The 16,874-nt window shown below is 37.0% G+C and overlaps 1 protein-coding gene and 1 pseudogene across 8 annotated transcripts; both read left to right on the plus strand.

Moving 5' to 3' along the window:
• Positions 1 to 585: 585 nt before the first annotated feature.
• LOC131145942 (splicing factor U2af large subunit B) lies at positions 586 to 8,667 on the plus strand. Of its 8 annotated transcripts, none has more exons than XM_058095116.1 (13): positions 586 to 921; positions 3,115 to 3,350; positions 3,625 to 3,738; positions 4,025 to 4,098; positions 4,738 to 4,817; positions 4,918 to 4,965; positions 5,063 to 5,122; positions 5,378 to 5,438; positions 5,528 to 5,640; positions 5,766 to 6,212; positions 6,775 to 6,910; positions 7,190 to 7,257; positions 8,285 to 8,667. In XM_058095116.1, the coding sequence occupies exons 1-13, from the start codon at positions 799 to 801 to the stop codon at positions 8,420 to 8,422; spliced, it is 1,698 nt and encodes a 565-aa protein (XP_057951099.1). In that variant the 5' UTR covers positions 586 to 798; the 3' UTR covers positions 8,423 to 8,667. The 8 variants fall into 8 exon arrangements, 5 of the variants coding, with proteins under 5 accessions (XP_057951099.1, XP_057951110.1, XP_057951119.1 ...); XR_009134195.1 differs by having other exon boundaries at positions 592 to 921; positions 7,039 to 7,257; positions 8,285 to 8,386; XR_009134199.1 differs by having other exon boundaries at positions 592 to 921; positions 4,921 to 4,965; positions 7,039 to 7,257; positions 8,285 to 8,386.
• Positions 8,668 to 8,766: 99 nt separating this feature from the next.
• LOC131154987 (small ribosomal subunit protein mL103 (rPPR7)-like) lies at positions 8,767 to 15,474 on the plus strand (annotated as a pseudogene).
• The last annotated feature ends 1,400 nt before the right edge of the window (positions 15,475 to 16,874 follow it).

The raw sequence follows: 16,874 nt of genomic DNA on the forward strand, positions 1-16,874 counted from the left end.
TTAATAGTTAACTGAATGCCAACTGACGAAAAACTCATTTTATCTATAAAATTAAACCTCAGGAAAATTTGTGGTAGTGTTAAAAAATTCTGGGATGATTGAAGTGTCATATTCTACAAAGTGGGAGGATGTCGTTAAATTTTGCCCTCTTTTGTATTAATAATATAGTTATTTCTTCGTATATTTTAGAGATGTAAGCAATTCGTATATGTTTTCTTATACGTTTTTTATGTTTCTTATTACTTCATTCAACATGTAATAAACCATACTCTCAACGTGAAATTTAAAAATAATTATTTGTTATCTATTATTTTCTATGAACCCATAAAAAAGTATTACATTATTATTTTTTATTATATTATTAACATAGTTTTTTTTGGGTAACCAATTGTAATTAACCTAATAAGTTTTATGAATCAAATATAAAATAAGAATATAATAATTAATTTTTAAAAAATGTCTGATTTTCACATTTTTATCAAGCACTAAGATAAACTAAATTGAGATATATTAAAAAAAAATACCTCACATTTTTGAAAAATGAAATCCTATAATATATAATAGCATGATAATATTTTTAACACCGGAAACTAAATGTTAATAGGCTATATTTTGCTTCTATATTTATTTCTTTTCGGCGACTGCAGGATAGCGCTTGTTGTCTATAAATAAGGGAAATCGGGCGAAACCCTAGAAACGTCGGCTCTCGACGCATTTCCTTGGGACCAAGAAACGCTCGATAAAAGCCTAGCAGGAGACTTCAGCGTTGAGATTAAGAGAGAGAGAGAGAGTTGAGAGATGCCGGACTACAGTGAAAGGTATGAGGTGAACGGAGAAGATTTCGATAACTACGGCACTTCTCCTCAACAACGAGGTGGTAGCCATGGCGGTCCTGATGATTACGGCGATTCGAAATCTCAGGTACCTTCATGTTGTGGCTTCTGAATTGAATTATATGCTGAGATCTTTGAAGAAGCTGAAGTAATTTTGATCCGTGTTAGATTTAGGGTTTTGAATGCACACAGGGTTTTATGTACTTCTATTTGCTATCAATTAGGGTTCTTAGGGTAATTCGAGAATAACTGTTTCTTGCTTCTTGGAGTCTAGGTCTTTCTTTTGGCTCATTCTTTTTTTTTTTTTTCTATTTTATTTAATGGTGTAGCCTTGTCAATGTATTTTTATGGACCTTAACTCATAAGGTTGGAATTTCTCTTGTTGACGTGTTTTGGATGAGCATAAGGTTTTTATGCTATTCTTTTTTTTGCTTTCAGCTCTTATTGTATTGGGCTTTCAGTTGGTTTGTTCTTTTTTTGGTGTAGTTATGCCAGTGTGTAGTGCAATGAAGCTTAGGTGTATGTGTTATGCTCGTGCGTAATAGTTTTGCAATTTGCATTTTGTGGTCTTGCTCTTCACATTGTGCTGTTAACTTGTATGTGTTGTCTGACCAAACCATTTCAGAGACTTCAGAGGCAGGCTAGTGACTTGTTCATGGGTAGGCATGCTCAGTTGGTTCTTTTGGTCTGTTCAGTTGAAAAATATTGTTGTTTTTAGTTCTGTTTAGACATGAATTGAAATGGCTGAACTTGCTATTACCAATTGAAGTTGACTGAACTGAAAAATTTTGGTTTATATGCCACTATAACCAAACTGACTCATGTTAAGGAGAGAAAAGAATCAGAGATTCTAATAATGGGTACATGAAAGAAGCTCAGAGCTGCTTGCTTCTATATATGTCCATTAATATTTTGAATGTCCAAGAAATTTGAAGTGAGAAATGTCTTCTAACTGCATCAATCTTGTAATTTTATCCATGCTATGGTCCAAAGGCTCATGTGGTTGAAAATATGTGAATGGATGCCTTTACAGAACCCAAACAACTGGGTAAATGATCTGACTAATTGACAAAGGGTTGGGGGAGGGGAGATTAGATAATAACCTCACTTCTTCTTTCTTCCATCCTGATTATAGAAGGAATTTCACAGAAATTAGACAAGTTGACTCCTTGCATTACACAATGATAGCTGCTCAGACCCTGTAATCGGTATTTAATGCCAAAGCTCTCCATCTGTTTTATTTGATGAATTTGAGGGATGAGTGCCATCAGGCTGAGGAGGAAGAAGCAGAAGCAGAAGCAGAAGAGGAGGAAGAATCATGAGATGTACTATGGCTTGCAGAATTATGGTAAAATAAGGGAAAAGGAGCAGATGTATGCACATTGAGAGCAAGATCTTTTATTTTTATTTGTGCACATCGAGAATAAGTCCTTAAAATAAAAGAAAAGAAAAGAAAAGAAAAGAGAAGAACTGTTGGGTGATCGAATCATTCAGTTCAATTGGTTTTTAATGATTAAACTTAAGAGAATGAACTAGTTTATTTTTCTAAAGTTCCTCACTGAACTGATCAAATTGCTGAAGCCAGTGAACCAGGCCCTCTCTGAAGTGGTTCATTTTTGGTACAGACCCTCTTATTTGCAGCAATGATGGGAGACAGAATTCAAGATTCAAGTTCTCTATTATGACCTCCTTTGATCCCCTAACCTCGTAATTGTAACCACTTAGTGATGGCATTATTTCTGTGCAATATGGTTTTCATAATATGCGTGTTGGGTCTAGCATGTTGAATGTCAGGAGGATGGTGTTGGTATTCTAGCACCCTAAAATTTTGGTAGTCCTTAGCAGTTAGCAAACTCTAAATTTTTCTTTTTATTACTGTTTGGTAATTATCTAACTTTTGCATTTGGTGGTTGTCAATAGCTAATAAAGTCCAAAAAAGCAGCTGATAGCAAAAGCTCAAAATCTTAGTTTTTCCCAACCACAATTCCAACCGTGACAGAAGCTATGAACTGCTACAGAGGCTGCGAAATGCAATAGCAACTGAGAATTGTAAATGGCAATTATAACTGCAATACCAGAAGATCGAACACTAACATTTTTTTTTTGTTTATATAAGCAAATTAAAACGTGTTGGTTTTTTCCTTCCTCCCTATCCTATTCCTGTAGTTTGAAAATATTATGATGCCCTCATCTCATAACTATATTTACTTGGCTAATATCATTGTTGTAGTTTGATTTGATTTTTGTAATATATACTGCTGACACAATCAAATTGCATCAGCATGGTTCTCGTGATTATGAAATAGAGTCTTCAAAAAGCAGGGAAAGGGAAAAGGACAGGGATAGAGGACGGGACAGGGACCGAGATAGAGACAGGGACAGGGACAGAGACAGGGAAAGGGAAAGAGATCGTGATCGTCACCACAGAGACCGTCACAGAGATCGAAGTGAAAGAAGGGAACGGGGAAGAGATAGAGATGATGATGATGACTATCACCGGAACCGAGACTTTGATAGGTAGTGCTAGCATAGTACTGTGTTAACATCTATTATGGTTTTTGTCCTATTATTATTAATGATAACTTGCTATATGAATTTATTCATTGTCTACTCGTATATTGTTTCTTATTGTTTACACTATTAACAAGACTACATATTGACTTTGGATCTTGTGGTAGAAAACCATATGCAATATACTTTGTAAATATTCAATTCCTAATTCTTTTTTACTGGCTTATAAGTATTTTTAATTGAATTTTTATATGTTAGTGATTAATTGATTAATTTGCAGGCGAAGAGATTTTGACAAAGATAGAGATGACAGACATAGGCGTCGGTCTCGGTCTCGATCAAAGGTTAGATCTGAGCACAGATCGCGATCGCGATCACGCTCACGCTCAAAAAGGTTTGCTACATTTGCTCTCTCCCTCTCTATCTAGTGTGTAAAGTTCTTTTAACAGTGAAACCAAGTTGTTTTACTGGGTTGAACCAAAATTGAAGTGTTTTGACTAAGCTTGCTAGGGTGTTGGGTGAATGTGGTTTAGTTCCAGGACTGAATTGATTCTGTGGAATCAATTTGAACTGCAAACTAAGATTTTCTATTTCCTATATAAATTAACTCTTTTTAATTAATTATTTCAAAGCAGTTGTTTTTCTTCTAGCTTTCTAGTGCTAATAATGTATTGTTGCAGCAAAAGGATAAGTGGTTTTGACCTGGGACCTCCTGCTTCAGCAATGTTAGCTGGTGCAGCTGCTGCTGCTGCAGGTACATGTCTTGTCTTATATGATTAGAATTTTTATGGTTTTTAACTGCTATTTCTTGTCTTTTCTTTGTTTGTTATAGTGTGGAAAGTTCGTATCAAATTACTTGCTGTCCTTTTGGTAAGCTATACTTGTTTGTTCATTTTTTGGAGGCACATGCAACCTTTCTAAGCCATAATCTTTGGATGGCCTATGTTTTTTTTAGCTGCTTACTTGATGAAATAATTCCGAAACTGAAAGTTGTTTTGGTGTTTCTTTGTTTTTGGTGTTTGTTTGTTTGTTTGTGTCTTATTGTTGTTGTAAGAAGGCAATGTTGGGCTACTTGCCCCACTGTGCTGACTATGGGCGTGAGCCGACATCTGTAGCTTTTATGTACAAGGAGGAATCAATGCACCAGTTTCATGGGTCTTGTTCGTCTTCAACCGGCAACTATTGCCTGTTTTTGGTAGTCTTACAAATATTTCCTCCAAACCTTGAATACAATGTATTCCTTTAATCTCTTTCAATCATATTTATTGCAGGAGGATAGGATATGCTATGACCATCAAGTTCTTACCAAAAAAATAGTTTTATATGCTAGTTGGTTAATATGTTAAACTTAAGGAGATGACTTTTATTAGTTTTTAAGATGTAATTTGATTAGCATTTGCAGGTCAAATTACGGGGACCACCCCACCTCTTCCTGGAATGTTTCCTAACATGTTTCCAACACTTCCTGGACAGGTATATATTCTCTCGTCTATAGTTGGAATCTGTTTGATTATTTTATGTATTTGCAGAGTGTAGGAATGCTTTTACTGAATTTATTGTTTATTTGTTGCAGCAGTTTGGAGCTCTTCCGGTTATGCCTGTTCAGGCAATGACTCAGCAGGTTAGCCAAATTTTGATTCCGTCAAATTTTTTCTTTATATTTTTTTTATCTCCATATGTTGTTGCACTTCATGATTTTCACTTTTTTTGTTTGACAGGCTACTAGGCATGCTCGGCGGGTATATGTTGGCGGGCTTTCACCCACAGCAAATGAACAGGTCCTTTGTCTCTTTTATCTTATATCTATTTGCTGATGTTTGTGGCTTAGGAATATATTTTTTGATAGGTGCACTGATACCCTAGCATGACAGGCAAAACATCCCGCAAGGGAAGTTGGTACATAATGGCTCACTAGCCTATGTTCTTATGAATTTTCATTCCTCACTTATAGAGCATGATTAACCTTCTTGTTATGAGTGCTATCTGCTTCATTTTTTTTTTTTAAATGATCACTCCTTTTTTTTTTTTGACAGTCTGTTGCGACCTTTTTCAGCCAAGTTATGGCTGCAATTGGAGGAAACACTGCGGGCCCAGGTATGCCATATGTGGATCAAAAATGGCTTGCCCATTCTAGCTAGTTGTTGGAGTGTATATTTTTTGCTCATTACTTCTTGGGTGCTCAGGTGATGCTGTTGTCAATGTTTATATAAACCATGAAAAGAAGTTTGCTTTTGTGGAGATGAGATCTGTTGAGGAGGCTAGTAATGCAATGGCTTTGGATGGGATTATTTTTGAGGTATTGCAATTTTCTCAACTGATAGTTGAAGTATGCCTTTTGATGGCACCACTTAAATATTTAACTTTAATCCATGCATAAGCTCAATATGCTGTGGTACTGATATGTTTTACCTTTCAATCCAGGGAGCTCCAGTTAAGGTGAGAAGGCCTAGTGATTACAACCCTTCACTTGCTGCGACACTTGGTCCAAGTCAGCCCAATCCCAATCTGAATCTGGCTGCTGTTGGGTTGACCCCAGGGTCTGCTGGTGGGCTTGAGGGTCCTGACCGCATATTTGTGGGTGGGCTCCCTTATTATTTCACAGAAGCACAGATCCGCGAATTGCTAGAGTCCTTTGGTCCCCTTCGTGGTTTTGATTTAGTGAAGGACAGAGAAACGGGAAATTCGAAAGGCTATGCATTTTGTGTTTATCAGGATCTCTCGGTTACAGATATTGCTTGTGCAGCTCTCAATGGAATTAAGATGGGTGATAAAACTCTTACAGTTAGGCGTGCAAACCAGGGTGCTTCCCAACCAAAACCTGAGCAAGAGAGTGTATTATTGCATGCCCAACAGCAGATAGCATTGCAGGTGAAATAAATTGACATGTTTGTTCTTGGACAATAGTGTTACCATAAAGAACATGAACTTAACTTGAGAAAAGGGTTGTGTTAGTTCTTTTTAATTGGAATAAATGCTTCATCACATCTTGAGAGGAGCAGGCTTGAAACATTGTATTTTCAGATGTTTGCACACACGTGCATGCACACAAAACTGTGCATATACACTATTACTTTTATGACTGGAAGTGTGGTTACATCTTGTTGAACTGCTCATCTTTTTTAATTGCTGAATGAGATATTGTTAGGAGGGGGTTCTTGTTGAACTCATCATTTTTAATTTCTGGATAAGATATTGTTATTTGGGTTCCACCTTGTTTTGATTTTAATATTTAAATTCCCTTCATGTACAACAAAAACTAAGCCTTAGCATGTGGGTTTGCTTTGATCCCTTGTGCCGTTCCACTTATTAGAACAGTCTCTCCTGAAAATTAGAGTGTTGTTTTTTTTTTTGAATTTCTTTTATTATTCTGTGCATTTTAATTGTTAGTCATGATTTTATATGTAAGATAATTTTTTGGTTGGTTTTGCAGAGGCTTATGTTGCAACCTGGTTCGCTCGCGACCAAGGTTGTGTGTCTGACACAAGTGGTTAGTGCTGATGAGCTCAAAGACGATGAGGAGTATGAAGATATAATGGAAGACATGAGACAAGAGGGTGGAAAATTTGGTAAATACTGTTCACTGACCAGCTGTCCACCCTTGCGGTTATTTTTTTTTTAAAACTCCTTTTTAAGCAGCCAAACTCGTAGCATAAAATATTAATTTCCTTTTGTCTTATATCTTTCTGTTTTACAGCCTTTTCTAGTCCCACATTCTGCTATAAAGAATCAGGCCTAACATACAGACAGAAGACTCCATAACCTTCTATCTATGTTCACCTGATATTGTTTTTCTATATATTCTGAGAATATGTGAGGGCCTAAAACCTTTACTTGTATGTTTGCAGGCAACTTAGTGAACGTTGTTATTCCGCGCCCAAGTCCAACTGGTGAACCCTTGCCAGGAGTTGGGAAGGTTGGTAGTTGTGCTGATTTTTATATTGTCCTCTGTAACTTGATAATACTTTGTAGGATTGTACATGTTGCATGTTAGTTTACTGTCTTGTGTTTGGCTCCATTTCATTTGATTTGCCTGCTTTAATCTAGCTGGGTTTTGTCTGCTGTTTTCTCCTGATATGCATGCTGCATTCCAACATATTCCCAGCAAAAAAACAAGTTTTTGAAAGTTAGATGAGCTGTTAATATTTTGATTGAAGGTCAGTTCGCATGGACATAATGGGTGAATTTGTCATTCCATGTCATCATCTCCAGTGGAATGGTTTAACCCACAATGTCATTTGGTCATCGGACCAACATGATTGGAGATGTCTTTCGATAACTTCAATATATTACCGATGAGTGGAAAAGGCATTTCTACCAGAGTTTCATTACCATGTTTTACAATCACGAGAATGACGCAGCAAATCCACGAAGGATCAGAATGGTTAAGCCCGACATGATTGGAGATGTTATCATAGGCATATATATATATATGTGTGTGTGTGTGTGTGTGTGTGTGTGTGTGTATTGCATTACTCTACAGGGTTCTTTAAGTTCATGGCTATTTGAGTGTGTTTATTTATGTTGGAAATTAATTTGTGTGGAAGGGTTGTATTGTGCCATTGCTAGGATTCTTATGGTTTGACCTTATTAAATAAAAGCTTGTGATCATTATATGCCAACTAGACAGACATGGGCTTTTAAATGAACCAGAACTACTGAGCTAAGCCCTTGTCTGACTTGAGCTCCTGATTGCACAAAACTTTAATTCATAGCACCCTAATTTTTCCAATTTGATCATTGTATTAAGGTCCATTATATGTTAACATGTTCATGCACTCAGGATCCGTATTTGCCATTCTTTCTCTCTCTCTCTCTCACAGTTGGAGCACTTGATTTGCTGTTCATTTTTCCCCCCATACATGCATCTATGTAAATTGATTTTAATAGTATTCATATCAAAGCTAATTTTTTGGTACTGATTTTGCGTGGCTCCAAATAAGGTGTTTTTGGAGTATTCAGATGTTGATGGTTCTACAAAGGCACGGACTGGGATGAATGGAAGGAAATTTGGGGGAAATCAAGTGGTTGCAGTCTTTTATCCGGAGAACAAGTTTGCTCAGGCGGAGTATGATGCTTGAGCATACAGAGAAATAGCGTTGGCATTAGCATTAGCGTAGAATATGGGCTTCCTGGCATCTTGGCTTTCAGTTCCATTACAATGAATATTGTTTCTGCTTTTGTTTTTTTTTTTGTGGGAACGTTTCTCCTCAATGTGTATTAGCTACCTGACTTAGGATGATGAGTCCTTTGACATATAAAATATATATCTTGTAGGATGGATATATCGATATTTTGGTTCTTTAAATGACGAAGCCAATTCCCACATGGTTGATATCCTTGGTCTGGTTTCTCATCCCCCTGTCCCTTTTCGATTACCTGCCAACTCTGTCCACCTAATAAAATTTCTCTTGAATTTTCAGTGATGGCACCTATTTCCTACCTGCTTGGTCAATTTTCTCACGGTTTTCTGGCAATGGTTGCCTAGTGTGTTGCTGATTGTAAATGGGAACCAACAGAGGGACCCAAAATAAAGAATCCTTAATTTTTTCATGCTTGATACGTGCTTGGTGCGAGGATTTGAGGAAAATTATGCCCTATGATGACTTTGTTTCATTATACTATTTTTGATATAATAGTAATTACTTTAAATTAAATTAAATTACTTAAATTATAATTTCTTAATTTGTTGAATGTCAAAATTATTTGCACCATACAGATTTAACAAAAACATATGAATCTTAACTAAAATTTCAAAAATTTTAAGAATTTTAGGTCGTGAAAGTTTGTTGAAAAATACACATCCTTTGGTATAAAATATAAACTTTTAAGAAAAATTAAGCTTTTATTTTTAAAAAATAAATGTTCAAAACTGAAATGTGGGAGTTGTATAAAAATTTTGAAATTTTATGAAAATTTTGTGTAGGCTGTGGCTGACTTTAAAATTAATTCAAATTATTATTAAAATCACGATCTCATTTTAATACAATCTTAATCACGCTCACTTATTATCATGTCATTTATTAAAATTTAAAATCACAATTTGTGATATTGTGTTTCATAGTTTATAGGCTGTTGGCGAGTTATTATTACAATAGAAAGTGCAATTTGAAAATGTGGTGTTAGCTGTTTCAAAAATGAGACTACTTCTTCACTTCTCTCTTGGTTCCTCCCTCTCAGAACCCTAAACCCTCCCGCCACCAACAACTCCACAATCTCAATCTCTAGAGCGAAAGCAAAACTTCAATTTCGAGTCGACCCCGACAAGGCCCTAGAAATCTATTCTTCAGACTCTGACAATTACATTTCCTCTGTCTCCTCTTGCTATGCTCAGGAATACACCGTTTGATGCCTCGCCAAATCTCAACACTTTGACGACATCGATACCATACTTGAATCCCACAAAAAGATCCCAAAATCACCCACAAACCTTACCTCTCCACCTTGATTCGATCCTATGGCAGAGCTGGGATGTTCAATCACGTCCTCAAGCCTATAGAATTTACAGAATACTTTCATTAACATAAAATGTCCTATATATAGGACATGTACAAAGTATGATTGTTATAAATTCAAAATTATATAAATACAAAACAAGAAGATCCTAGACTATCATTTATAAATAAATGTTCAAATAATACAATTGGAGAATCCTAGACTATCGCTGACTATCGGATATCAACTAATCTTCAACGACAAGGATTCTCAGCTATTCAGCAACAAATGAAATCGTCGACGGTTTTGTTCAAGAAATGTTTCTGTCTGAAATCGTCAAAGTAATTGTCGATGGGTATACAACAACCGTCGATGGTTGGCTGAAAAACTATACAATTTCCTTTATACGCTTCCTCAAGGCATGCCATCAGATAAGCCAATCTTGGAGCACAGAGATTGAAATTTTTGACGTGATAAAGCTTTAGTCAAGAGGTCTGCAAGCTGGCCGTGGGTGCTGATATGAGATACTTGCAGCATTCCTTCGGTGACCAGATCACGAACAAAATGAAGATCAATAATAATATGCTTCATCCTTGAATGCATAACAGTATTGAGATTTAACTAAGTAGCACCAATATTATCACAAACTAAATGTGGAGGTTTAGTAATTGGAATACCGAGTTCATGAAACAATGAGCGAATCCAAACAAGCTTGGAGGTGGCTGAAGCAAGAGCACAATATGCCGCCTTGGTGGAGGAACAAGCCACAACACGCTAACTTTGCATGCTCCAGGAAATGGGACAATCACCCAGAAAAATAAAATAAACAGAGGTGGAGGATCTTGTATCCCTATCACCGGCCCAATCTGCATCAGAGAATCCTTGAAGATTAAGATTTTAGTGCGCTTGAGAATGCCATGATTAAGAGTGCCCTTCAAGTATTGCAGAACGCGTTTGGCAGCGGTCCAATGAAGCTGAGACGGTTTATGCATGAACTGAGCCAACTTATTGACCGGGAAGGCAATGTCGGGCCAAGTAAGATAAATATATTGGAGAGCTCCTATAACTCAGAGGTACTTAGTAGGATCAATAGGAGAATAGTCATCCTGAATCTGATGAAGATCCTTTGTGGCAAGTAAAGTCATCACTACCTTGGCATCGTTCGTCTTGGTGTGAGAAAGAAGATCCCAAATATGTCTTTTTTTGGGATAGGAACAACCCACGGGTAATTGAAATCATCTCGACACCAAGAAAATAATGCAAGGGACCAAGATCCTTCAAAGAAAACCGATAACCAAGATGTTGAACAACTTTAGAGATAACAACAGAATTACTTTGAGTGAGTAAGAGATCATCCACATATACTAGAAAATAGAGGGTAACACCATCACAATTATAGATTAATAGAGAGGAGTAAAATTTGGACTGTTGAAATCCCAGTTGAAGAAGACAAGAACTCAGGTCTTGATACCAAGCATGAGGTGCTTGTTTCAAGCCATACAAAGACTTCTTTAACCTGCAAACATGAGAAGGTAGGGTAGGATCAACAAAATAGGAGGTTGAACCATGAATACATCCTCATGAATTCGGCCATGTAGAAATGCATTATTAACATCCAGCTGTCAAAGTGGCCAATTTTTTAACTGCTATGGAGAGGATAGCTCGAATAATCACCAACTTCACAATAGGGTTGAACGTGTTTTTATAATCAAAACCAGAACGTTGATGAAAACGTTTGACCAACCATGCTTTATAGTGAGAAATACTACCATTAGGATTTCGTTTGATACAGAAAACCCATTTGCGGCCAATGAATTTGATAGTGGAGCATAGTAGAACAAGCTCCCATATGCTATGTTTAACCAAAGCAGTGAACTCCTCAGACATTGCATGCCGCCACTTGGGATCCTTCAAGGCCACACACATGTGGGCTCTATAGGTTGAGGAAGAGGATGTTTTGTGGTAAAGGAAAGATGTTTGGGTCTATGAATATTATTCATGGACCGGGTAGTCATAGCATGAGTACGGGTGGACTGGTTCAGAGATGCAGGTGTGGTGGGTGAAGGTATTACCGCTGGCTGAGAGTGTGCAGGGGAGGATGAGGAGGACCAAGAAGGTGAAGCCGAAGCTGCAGGAGTGCTATCCATTACAGTGGTAGGAGAGGAGGGTATCCATCCAATGGAAGACACTGCTGGTATCGCAAGATCCTGTGTGTTAGCACCTGAAACTGACAAAGAAGGCATAGTGACATGGGTAGAGGAAGAATAAATTAAAACACACTCATCAAAGTGCACATGCCTAGACACATAGATATGAGATATAACAAGGTCCATACACTTATAGACACTTTGTGATGAACTTGAGTAACCAAGGAAGAGACAAGGCTTTGATTTTGGTTGAAGTTTATTTGTCGTATAAGGTTTGAGCCATGGGTAACATTGACAACAAAAAATGTGCAACTTCTTGTAATTAGAGAGACGACCAAATAAACATTCGAATGAACTTTTATTTTTCAAAATAGGAGTGGGCACACGATTTATCAAATATACCGCTGCCTGAAATGCATAGGACTAATAAGATGAAGGAAGACTTGTGTGAATCAGTAGAGTGAGACCTATTTCAACAATGTACTGATGCCTTCTGTTGAGATGTATGGGGAGTGGTGGTTAGCCAACTAATAGAGTTAGAAGAAAGAAATTGGCAAATAGAATGATATTCTCCCCCATTATTAGAATACTAGTGCTTGATTTGAAAACCAAGTTGTTTTTCTAGTAGCCTTTTCAACTGACAGAAAATGGAGCAAACATCACCTTTTCGACTGATGGGAAACCACCAACAATATTTGGTAAAATGATAAATAAATAAGACATAAAAACGAAACCCATCAAGTGAAGTGAAAGACGTAGGCTTCCAAACATCAGTATAGATATATTCAAGAGGATGAGTACTAACAAGAGAAGTGGAAGAAAAAGGCAATTTATGACTTTTATTGCATTGACAAGCATTACAAAGAGAAGATGAAGACATACGAGACACTACAATTGGAAGAGGAAATGTACGAATAAAAAAAATCAACAATTTTGTTTGATGGATGTCCAAGTCGTCTATGCCAAGTGTTAGAGGTTGTTCGTTCACCAGCAAGTGCTAAAATAGAAGACTTGGTAGCAGGAGAAGTCATCGACATTGGATAGACACTTTCCTGACATTTACTGCGAAGAAAAGTCACCCTCGTGCTTCAATCCTTCACAAGAAAATAAAATAGGTGAAACTAAAGATAGCCATTATTGGAATGGGTGAAATTATGAACATAGATTAAGTTCTTGTGAATATTAGGAACAGAAAGAGGATTAGTTAATGTAAAAGACTTTGAGGAAGAGGGAAGTGTCATAGAGCCAACATCTATGACTCACAAACATGAGCCATCACCAATGATGACCTCATCTGTGCCATCATACTCCGAGTAAAAAGATAAATTGGCAAGATCAGAGGTGATATTGTTAGAAGCAGTAGAATCCACAAGTCACTTTTTGTCGTTGGATCCGGTGGTAGTGACACAATTCACAGACTTCACTTTGGAAGTCGAGTGACAAGTGTTGGTCGAGTGTCCCACTTTGTCACATAGTTGACAAATAATTTGGGGCTTACCAGACCGCTCTTTGCGATTATAGTGACCAGAGTTGGGGCAATGCTGACCATAGGAACTAGTGCTGGAACATTGGTTGCGGTTGAACGTGGAAGAGGTTATATGACGCTGAGTGGTGTTTGTAGTGGCAACCAGGGCAGAGTTGAACACTTCAACATGTTTCAAGTAACTTTCATGGCCAATCAGCATGTCATGAAGCTCTTCAAACGTAAGAGAAGTCTCACGTGCTCGAATAGGTGCTGCAATATCATGGAATTCAAGACTGAGGCCATTGAGGACATAAAGAGTAATGTCATCCGCTGATACAAGAGAGTCAATCAGAGCAAGTTCATCAACTAGAGCCTTGATGGCATGAAGATACTTTGGGATTGAGTGGGACTCTCACTGAATGAGAGTCAACTCCTCTTTAAGTTGCATAACATGAGTCTATGAACAACTGACATTCAATCGTTGCAACTTGGATCAAGCATCATGAGCAGTGGTTAAAGCAGCAATGAGCGACATCACTGGTTTAGAGACAGATGCAAGAATGACATAAAGGATCAGCTTATCTTGCCTGAGCCAATACCAGAAGGCCGGATTGGAGACATCTGTAGAAGATGAACCGATAGAGGAGGTGCTAGTAGAAAGGGTCGATGATAGACAAACAGTGGTACCATCAAGATAGCCCTATAGGTCATAGCCAATAAGCATTGATATCAGTTGGGCGAGCCATAAAAGGAAGTTGAAAGGGGTCAGCTTCAGAGGAAGATAGGAGCCAACATTGATGGCAACAAGAGGAGTGTTACCATTGTTAGGAAGCTCGAAAGTGTTGACAATAATAGACTCAGGGGAAACAACTATGAGGAAAAAAAACAAGAAGCTTGTTAGAGCCATGAGAAAAAAAAAGTTCGTTGGGAGAATACTTTCATTGATATGAAGATGTCCTAAATATATAATTTGTACAAAGTATGGTTGTTACAAATTCATAAGTATTTAAATATAAAACAAGAAATCCTAAACTATCATATATAAATAAATATTTAAATAATATAACTGAGAATCTTAGGCCATCCTAGACTATCAGATATTAACCAATCTTCAATGGTAAGGATTCTCGGCTATTCAGCAACAAACGAAATCGTAGATGGTTTGGTGGTTGGTTGAAAAACTATATAATTTCCTTTAAGAAGACTTACAATCAGATGGACGAGCTGGGAACTCCGAGATCGGTCGCATCCTTCAAGGTGCTCCTCTCTGCTTGCAGCCTGTCGAAGCTGTTCGAGCAGGTGCCCAAGCTGTCCTCTAAGATCCCACAAAAGTTCATTCAACATTTTGGCCGATAAAATTTCGTATGGACCGTATGGTATACTGATTAAGTCCTTCTGTGACTCGGGTTCACTGGAGAAGGCCATAGCGACTCTTGAAGAAATGTAGGAGAAAGCAATCGATGTAACAACTTTGATGGTTTGGATAAGACGGGGGAGAGCGAAACAACTTTGATGCTGTGGATAGCGGAATGAGATGGTGGCAAGGGGGTGTTGGCTGGATGTTGCGTGCATGCTATAATGTTAAGATCATGTATGCTCATGGCGGTTCACCCGAGAGTGTGGAGGCTTTGATTGAAGAGATGAAAGACGAAGGGCTAAATCCCGATGGTGGAAGAAGCTAAGAATTGAAGGTTTACGATGGATTGGAGACTAATGGGTGCATCCAAATGCTGCAAGTTTTAGGACTTTGATATTTTATTTGTGCAGAGCAGGGGAATTCGAGGAGGGGGATAAGGTTTTCAAGAACAGCGTGAAGCCGCATAAAATTCCTGATTTTGGAACGTTGAAGCATTTGTTCGAGGGTTGGTGAAGAAATCGAAAATTAAGGAGGCAAAAGGTTTGACGCGGACAGTGAAAAAGAAGTTCCCCTAACTTCTTGAATGCTTGGAAGAAACTGGAGGAAGATGTTGGCTTGACTTCTGCTGCTGCTGCTGCTGATGACGACGACGACGACGATGCTCCAGCACCCAGCGAGGCTGCCCTGTTAGTGGTGGTAGAACTGTTCCCCACAGCGTTAAGTATTTAAAGCAGATGAGTTCCTCACTTGGCCCGTGACTGCAAACGATTCAATCCGATTGAATCGTTGTTTGATAAATAGTTTTATTTTATTTTTTAAAAAAGTAAAAATTTCTCACTTGGTTTGGCTTTCCTTTTTCCTCAACTCCACCTTTTTAAACACCTTTTTACTTGTGTTTGATAAATAACTTTTTTTTAATTTTTAAAAATTAATTTTTATTTAAAAAAAAATTATATGTAGTAATCCAGAAAAAAATATTATTAATTAATAATATAATAAGATATATATATATATATACACACACACATTAGGTAACTTTCAGAAATACAACCTTTAGGAGATTTTTTTCTTTCTTTCTCTGAGAACCAGTGAGATGCGCCAAGTCTCCGCTTCCCCCTCTCTCCTCACGTCTTTGTCTCTCTCGTCTCTCTCTTCTCGATTTTCTCAGCCAAACGTATGTCGATCGGAAAACGAAAAATACCCCTGAATTCCATTCTCCATCACTGACATTTTAATTGGAGTGGATTTGCCATAGGAGCATAGTAGACACCACTCCTGAAGTAAGGTAAACTTTCACTATCTCAATTTTTTTTCAAATCTATAACCAAATCGATAATTCGACACCACCACGGGGTCCTAACTTCTATCATTGTCATTTTAATCGAAGCATATTTTTAATTTGGATTTCCTAAACACCATTCAAAGGTTAGGATAAGGATAGTGGAATTATATCTATTAATTATTTTTAATGTTTAATTAGTATTGAGAGTGTATGGGCTTAGAAAATGTTAAAATAATTGTAATTCTGAGGTTGAGTTAATTGAACTAGGAAAATATGATTTCAGGGTTTTGAACTTCGAACGTCGTGGGGTGTGGATTTAGGATTGTTAGCAGACCTCTCAGTAAGCTAGGTATAGGGAATAAATAATAACAGTCATTTTGGGAAATTTCTAGTTGAGTAAATACATGAAAAATGAGAATAATATTTTTCTTATGATTATTATGATACGAATATCAAATTAAATTGTGTGGCATATGATTTATATTGAAAATGTATTTGAAATTGGGTTATGTGATTTGAACTGAGAATAATGAGACTATGATATATATATATATTGAAATGTTTTATGCAGAAATAAAGATAAGGGGAAACCCAGTTATTTTTTATATACAATATTGTGATGATATGAGATTTGAAATATGGGAAATGATGAAAAATGGAATACATAATTGTTTTATTGAGAACGATGAATTGTGCTATATTAATGTGTATTTTACTAAAAATGATGGAATATGATATATATATATATATATATATATATATATATATATATGTATGTATGTATGTATGTATGGAAATGTTTTTTATGATAAATGAGGAAATAAGAAATGTCGATATGTTTTATTGA

This window comes from Malania oleifera, chromosome 1, assembly GCF_029873635.1.
Source record: "Malania oleifera isolate guangnan ecotype guangnan chromosome 1, ASM2987363v1, whole genome shotgun sequence".
NCBI lineage: Eukaryota > Viridiplantae > Streptophyta > Magnoliopsida > Santalales > Ximeniaceae > Malania > Malania oleifera.